Source organism: Salvelinus sp. IW2-2015, linkage group LG14 (genome assembly GCF_002910315.2).
Source record: "Salvelinus sp. IW2-2015 linkage group LG14, ASM291031v2, whole genome shotgun sequence".
Lineage (NCBI taxonomy): Eukaryota > Metazoa > Chordata > Actinopteri > Salmoniformes > Salmonidae > Salvelinus > Salvelinus sp. IW2-2015.
This window is the reverse complement of record NC_036854.1, coordinates 4642128-4649567: the sequence shown is the minus strand read 5'-3', so window position 1 is coordinate 4649567 and position 7440 is coordinate 4642128. Positions and strand designations below refer to the sequence as shown.

Here is a 7440-nt window from a genome sequence, read left to right as displayed (position 1 = left end):
AGAAGACGTTTTAAGGAATTATAGGACTATTTCTTCTCTATACGGTTTGTATTTCATATACCTTTGACTATTGGATGTTCTTATTAGGCACTTTAGTATTGCCAGTGTAACAGTATAGCTTCCGTCCCTCTCCTCGCCTCCTACCTGGGCTCGAACCATGACACATCGACAATAGCCACCCTCGAAGCAGCGTTACCCATGCAGAGCAAGGGGAACAACTACTCCAAGTCTCAGAGCGAGTGACGTTTTGAAAACGCTATTAGCGCGCACCCCGCTAACTAGCTAGCCATTTCACATCGGTTTACACCAGCCTAATCTCGGGAGTTGATAGTCTGAAATCATAAACAGCGCAATGCTTTGAAGCATTGCGAAGAGCTGCTGGCAAAACGCACTAAAGTGTTTTGAATAAATGCTTACGAGGCCGCTGGTGCCTACCATTGCTCAGTCAGAGGTGCTCTATCAAATCATAGACTTAATTATAAACATAATAGCACAAAGAAATACGAGCCGTAGGTCATTAATATGGTCAAAACGGAAACTATCATCTCGAAAAACAAAACGTTTATTCTTTCAGTGAAATACGGAACCGTTCCGTATTTTATCAACGGGTGGCATCCATAAGTTAAATATTCCTGTACATTTGCACAACCATCAAATGTTATGTCATAATTACAATAAAATTCTGGCAAATTAGTTCGCAACGAGCCAGGCGGCCCAAACTGTTGCATATACCCTGACTCTGCGTGCAATGAACGCAAGAGAAGTGACCAATTTCACCTGGTTAATATTGCTGCTAACCTGGATTTAGTTTTAGCTAAATATGCAGGTTTAAAAATAGCCAGACGGCCCAAACTGCCGCATATACTCTGACTCTGTCGCAAGAAGTGACACAATTTCCCTAGTTAAAAGAAAGTCAGTGCACCAGCTGTTGTTTACAAATATGCACAGACCCCCCCCCCCCCCCTCCCGTCTTACCGGAGTGTGCTGCTGTTCTATCTTGCCGGTGCAGTGTATATCCCGCTAGCTGAATATCCATGTCGTCATTCAGCCACAATTCCGTGAAACACAGACTATCAGTAACATTTCAACTAACTACTAACCCTAGGTCTAACCATAACCTTAACCGTTACCCTTATTCTAAACCTAACCCTAGGTCTAACCATAACCATAACCCTTATTCTAACCCTAACCTCAGCAAGCAGTTTCCTATCAACAGATGGTCATACTATCTGTAGAGCATCTACAGATGGACTATCCCGACTATCCAAGTAAAGTGTAACTAAAACCTCTGCTCACCTAAAACAATAGTATTACATTTGGGATACACAAGAATGGTATTGTCAACGTCACTGATTTGAAAAGACAGGATCGTTTATTAGCTACCCGCGTAGCTGGTAGAATGTTCAGCTGTGAATTAAGTTCCATACCAGCAAACTGCCCCTCGGGGGTTTTGATATGATATCAATGTGGGATTGGTGTGTGAGTATGAGGCTCCTGTCAGATGAAATAAAGTGAGCTGCTCTGCTCCTGGGAGTCATGCTACTGTCAGAGTGAGGAATGGTCTCCATTATCTCCTTGACGACGGTGGAAAGCTGATGTAGCTAAACCAGATGTTTCACCTTCGTGGTTCACTACTGCTTTGTTGGTTTGTTATTAATTTTCAACAGTATTAGGAATGATTTGGAGGATGTTTGGAGTAGTTATCAGGCAGTGTTGGTGTAGTTCAAGTCAAGTGCATTGGTTGATGAAACATTCCAACATTTTACCTGAGGTAGTGCCATTAGTTTGATGGATGGGTGGAAGGAGACCTTTCACTTTCAATTCAGTGGCATGTCTCTAATTAAATCAGAAGAGTTGGACTAGCCTATTACCCCCTTCTGTGATTCCAAATGGAAACTGACGCTCTGCAAGCGGTGGACAAAGGGACAGAAGCTTAGCTAGCAGACAGCCCATGTTAGCCTTTTGTAGATAGCAGTGTGTGTATAAGTCTATGGGGAAGAGGATATGGATTTGGTGTTGCACAAACCCACTGTGGTTGTCTGCCGTTGATAGGATATAGAGGTGTAAGGCTTTTCACATCCGAAAAACATCCTCTTCTCCTTCTCTGTTCCTTCCACAGGGTACGGTAACATTGCCCCCAGCACGGAGGGTGGGAAGATTTTCTGTATCCTGTATGCAATATTCGGCATCCCTCTGTTTGGGTTTCTGCTAGCCGGTGTGGGAGACCAGCTAGGGACCATTTTTGTGAAAAGCATCGCGAAGGTGGAGAAAATGTTCAGAGTAAGTTCACAGCATACAGTAATCCACAGCATGAACAATATGAATAATGATGATGCTATTTTGATGTACTATAAGAATAATTATCGATTATCAAAATAACTTTTAAATGTGAGATGGTGATAGGCTAGAGACCTCAAACTCAACTCTGGACCTCCAAGCCAGTTCCACTGCATTTTCTAATTGCTCCGCTGGGATACCAGGTAGATGCAAGTCATTATCAGGTAGAACAGAACGAGCAGGCTCCAGACCTCGTAGGGCAAAGGTTGAATATCCCTGGACTAGAGATTAGAGAGATCAGGGGGTTTTCCAAAGTGAAAGTTTGCACATACTGAGTGAGGTATTATCCTCTGTTAGTGATGTATGGGGTCTACATTATGTCTTGTTAATGAGCAGGTGGTGATGGCTGTCATGCTTTACTCTGATTGGCCCAACAGCTTCAATCTGCTCTGAGTTTTTATAGTGTTGCAGTCAAACAGGAATACCTGGAGGGTATTCATTACGCCTTGCAACGGAAACAATTTACTGTTTAAGAACCGAACGGAAAGAAATGGGTAGGGACCTACCTGACTTTGTGCAATAGAAACTCTCGTATTCATTGCAAAACATTTTCCATTTTGAGTAAACGATTTCTGTTGCAAAACATTTTGAACAGACTAAACGTTTTGCAACAATCTGCATAATGAATATACCTCTTGGGTGAAAGCTGTACTGAGTGAGCTATGCCTCTGTGACAGCCCACAGCCACAACACCGTTACGTCTCATTTGATCTAATCAGGCATCTTATGCATCTTTAGCTCATCACCAGGCGGTGTCAGAGTGGATAAATAGATGCCTCCTTGTCAGCGTCACAAATGTCATCACTAGAACTCAGTAGGGATACCACCACAGAACGACAACACACTGTGTGCCTTCTGTTAAAATGACCTCCATCGCCTCCACTGTGTGTGTGTGTGTGTGTGTGTGTGTCCTCTTCTCCTCCCCCAGCGCAAACAGAACCAGATCAGCCAGACAAAGATCCGAGTGGCCTCCACGTTACTCTTCATCCTGGCGGGCTGCATCCTCTTCGTCACCATCCCTGCAGTCATCTTCAAACACATAGAAGGCTGGACAGGACTGGAGGCCATTTACTTTGTTGTCATCACTCTGACAACTATTGGAATAGGAGACTATGTGGCAGGTGAGAGCTAGCATATTTCTGTACTGTAAGGTTTAGGCAGTGAAGGTGCCATAACCAAATGTTTATCTGATAATGATCTCTAAATTGCTGCCATTTTGAGTCAGACATCACATTATAAGCTTTATACTATAACATAAAGGCTCATATAGTACATGCTTAAAACAACTAATAAAGCATTTAAATTAGTGTTACCCGCACACTGCTCTTGCTCTGACGAAGGCCTTGTGGTCGATACGTAGAACTTATTAAAGAGCAGTGATGCTATCAAGAGCAGTGTGCGGGTTTCTTCTTTTTTCTCATCTTATTCAACTATTACCATGCACTTGTGAAAAAGATCAGATCAGATGTGCTCGTGCCTTTTTTGAAATATTACCACATTTATCATTCTAACAACTGTTTGTACCCATTCATTTAGCTTTAAACTCTATTATGGCTGTCATTTCTTCCTGCTGTGCCATTTCTACTGTAGCTATATATTTATCATTCATGGAGGGGTCTTAGTGAACATGGAGAGGGCTCATAATGTGAAAAAGCAATTGTCTATTGTCTTAGTGAAATTGATGTCCATTACCAGGCTGTCATAGCTCGATCTCTCTGACAGAGCTGCTGCCGCACCGTACTTATCATTTATTTTCCAATCGCTCTTTGACACATAAACGCTTATCTTCAGAAAATTAGCTTTGGTCGTTTCTGTTCTCTGGATTTTTGACTGTAACTACCAATTGGATTCCACGAAAAAGGGGTAAAAAATTAATAATAAAATAAATATGTTCCAAAATAATCTATCAGGGTTGTTTTCATTAGGCACCGAACGGAAGAAAATGAACTGAAACAGGGAGGGACTGCATGCACTTATCCTGTAGGAAACACACATTTTTGGTTTCAGTTAAAAAATATTTTGATATAGTTAGCACTCCTGAACATGACCCAGGTCTCTCATCATGCTGACCGTTTCATTGTTTGTTTCCATCCTACAGGAGGGGACCGGAGGGTGGAGTATCGTAATTGGTATAGACCACTGGTGTGGTTCTGGATCCTGGTGGGTTTGGCCTATTTCGCTGCTGTGCTGAGTATGATCGGTGACTGGCTGAGGGTTCTGTCCAAGAAGACAAAAGAGGAGGTAGGATTATATGACTACGGTATACTACTATGGTATAGAACTGGAATGTTGTAGTTGAATACTACATGGGCTTATGTATTTAATTTTTTTCACCCAACTTTTAACCTAAATCCAATGACAATGTGAAAAGTTGTGGATTTCACGTTGAATTCACGTTAGTTGACAACTCAACTAAATGTTGAGACGTTGAACTGACATATGTGCCCAGTGGGTAGTTACTTTCACCAATTCTGTAAACTATTCATTTAAGGTAATAGTCGGTTCATTTGTATTGTCATGCGTTATAGTATTTAATGGTGTGAAATGACCTTGGTTTTGTCTTGACATGCACAAGGTCGGTGAGATCAAGGCCCACGCGGCTGAGTGGAAGGCCAACGTGCGCGCAGAGTTCCGGGAGACGCGGCGGCGCCTGAGTGTGGAGGTCAGCGACAAGCTCCAGCGGGCCGCCACCATCCGTAGCATGGAGCGCCGCCAGCTGGGCCTGGACCAGCGGGCCGTCTCTATGGACATGCTCTCCCCGGAACGCCGTGCCGCCTTTAACAGTCTGGACACCAACCCCTACAAGACCTCGTCCCAAGAGAGCATTGATACCAAGCTCAACAACCTGCGTCTGAGAGGGGCCGAGTGTGGTCCACACCGGTCTGACAATGTGGCGGCCTCGGAGGACAACATCTTTAATCGCTTGGGCTCTGTCACCAAGCTGGCCAAGAGGAGCAAGAACCGCGAGCTGAAGAAAAACATCCCAGATCAACTACGATGCAGGCCCTATAGTACTCCGCCCATAGAGATGGGGGAGAGTAAGGAGGAAGATGAGGAAGATGAGGGGTTAGACAAAGAGTTCAACACCAGCCTGTCCGATCTGCCGCTGTTCGTGGAAGTGTGCAAGCCCCAGAACGGTTTTACAGTACCATTCATACCACTACAGACCAAAGATAAAGAAACTGAGGAGGAGACATTTGAACTGTAAGAAAAGGAGCTGCATATCCAGATGGATCCTTAAGACTGTTGGCTGTTCCTCCTGAGATAAATATGTTTTAAACATCACTACCGTATGTGCCTTACATCTCTCTCACTCCTTTGTGTGCTTGATATTAGGGGAACAGTTGTGTCCCTGTGTGCTATGTAATGTTATTCAATATTCACTGTGCCGTAATAACCTGAAGTTAAGACATGGGCATCATCAGTTTCTACAATCACGTGGTAAAATATTGAGATTCGGGGTTCAGTGGTACAGAACAACCAAAATGATGGTCATGTTTTATTTTGAGGGAAGAGAAGATGGCTGCTAATCAGAAGAGTCAAAAATAAAGCAAATAAGATGCAGTGGAAGACTGCTATGATGTCTCTTTGGGGAGTCTGTGACCGATATGCACATAGTGGACTATGATAGTCCTAAAAACTATCTGAGGTCATTTTAGGACCAGAGAACTGAGCTGCTGAGAGAAGAACAAACTTTGTGAAAGACTGGAGAGTAACTCAGATTTGGTAATTTGGTCTCATTCCATCACAATACATAAACTCTATGGAAAATGGATTTAAAAAAAGGAATAAACACGGCCACATTGTGTGTGCATGTTACATGAGCTAAGCTGTTTAATGTCTAAGTGTATGACTACGCTACCAACTTCATGAACTTTCTTTAAAACTTGAATCTCAGGGCTTGTGGTCCTAATGTTGTCATTGAAATGTGACTAAAGGATGCTGCATTCACACTTTGTAAAAGAGTAGCTTTGGCTGCGCTTAGAATGGCTTTCAGAAGATGACAGTTTATGACAATGGAACGGAAGATTAGCCACAATGCAAGGAAGGAGAAAATGCCACTAATTGCATAGACAGGATACTGTCAAATTTGAGAATTTGGGACACAGTTTTTTTGGCGGTAACTTGTTTGATACAAAAAATCCAAGGATTTGCTTGAATACAGTGTGTTACTCTGAGACGACATCTGTTTATAGTGTACCATGTTACATTGATGTGTTCTATAAAGAACATTGATGTGTTCTAACAGAGGGATAATAACACTGAAAACATGCACGAATCAACTTTGCATTTCAATTGTGGTTTACTAATAGTATTATAATAATCTAATTACAAACCCTTTAAGATGCATGGGTTAAATAACATTACCTCTATGTATATCTCCCTCAATTTCTCACCCACTCGCACGCGCACACTTCACACACGCATATACACACCGAAATTTTAATTCCTTGTGTTTGCATTGATATGGGTGCAGAATTAGCATGGTGTGAATGCAGCAAAGGACTCTCAATGCTATAACGCTACAAATAAATGCTTATTAAAAAAGACATGGAACACAAAAGCATGCTATTTTGCAAAAATATTAATGCTATATGGTATTGATTGTATACCACCACTTGCTTCAGAAGAGGATGGTCAGCATAGCATTTTTAACTACCCATGTTGATATAGCATGGGCAACACCTGCTCGGTATTTGGACGTTGTTCACAGTATTACTTGTGCCACCATTACATTAAATGTAGTGAGTGCCTTTTGGAAATAAATATCACTGAATGAAGTGCTATTGGGAGTTGCTTGTTTTTTCCTTCGAGCGTAGAGTTATTGTGTTGCCAACATCACTATTTCTCAGTCTACCTTATCAGAGGTTTTCATCGAGCTGGAAAAAGGAAGTATCCAGCCGTGTATCGCTTTCACTCTCATTGGCAATGACCTTGTTGGAACACAAACAAACAATCCCCTCTTGAGGCCATCTGTGTCTGCTCCTAATAACACTCCCTGTTTAATCTTCAGGGCTGTTTCCTGCTATGAAAACATGTATAGATCATTTTTATATAAAACCCTATTTTATACTGATCAGTGTCTCCCAACCCAGTTAGGTG

At 42.3% G+C, this 7440-nt stretch overlaps 1 protein-coding gene across 1 annotated transcript in view; it reads left to right on the top strand.

Moving 5' to 3' along the window:
• Window positions 1-5982, top strand: part of LOC111972553 (potassium channel subfamily K member 10) — a 22109-nt gene extending 16127 nt beyond the window's left edge. Inside the window, exons 4-7 of the mRNA XM_023999563.2 lie at window positions 2120-2280; window positions 3266-3458; window positions 4436-4578; window positions 4913-5982. Coding sequence (XP_023855331.1) covers window positions 2120-2280; window positions 3266-3458; window positions 4436-4578; window positions 4913-5545 — 1130 coding nt within the window. The 3' untranslated portion in view covers window positions 5546-5982. The remainder of the gene's footprint in view (window positions 1-2119; window positions 2281-3265; window positions 3459-4435; window positions 4579-4912) is intronic.
• The last annotated feature ends 1458 nt before the right edge of the window (window positions 5983-7440 follow it).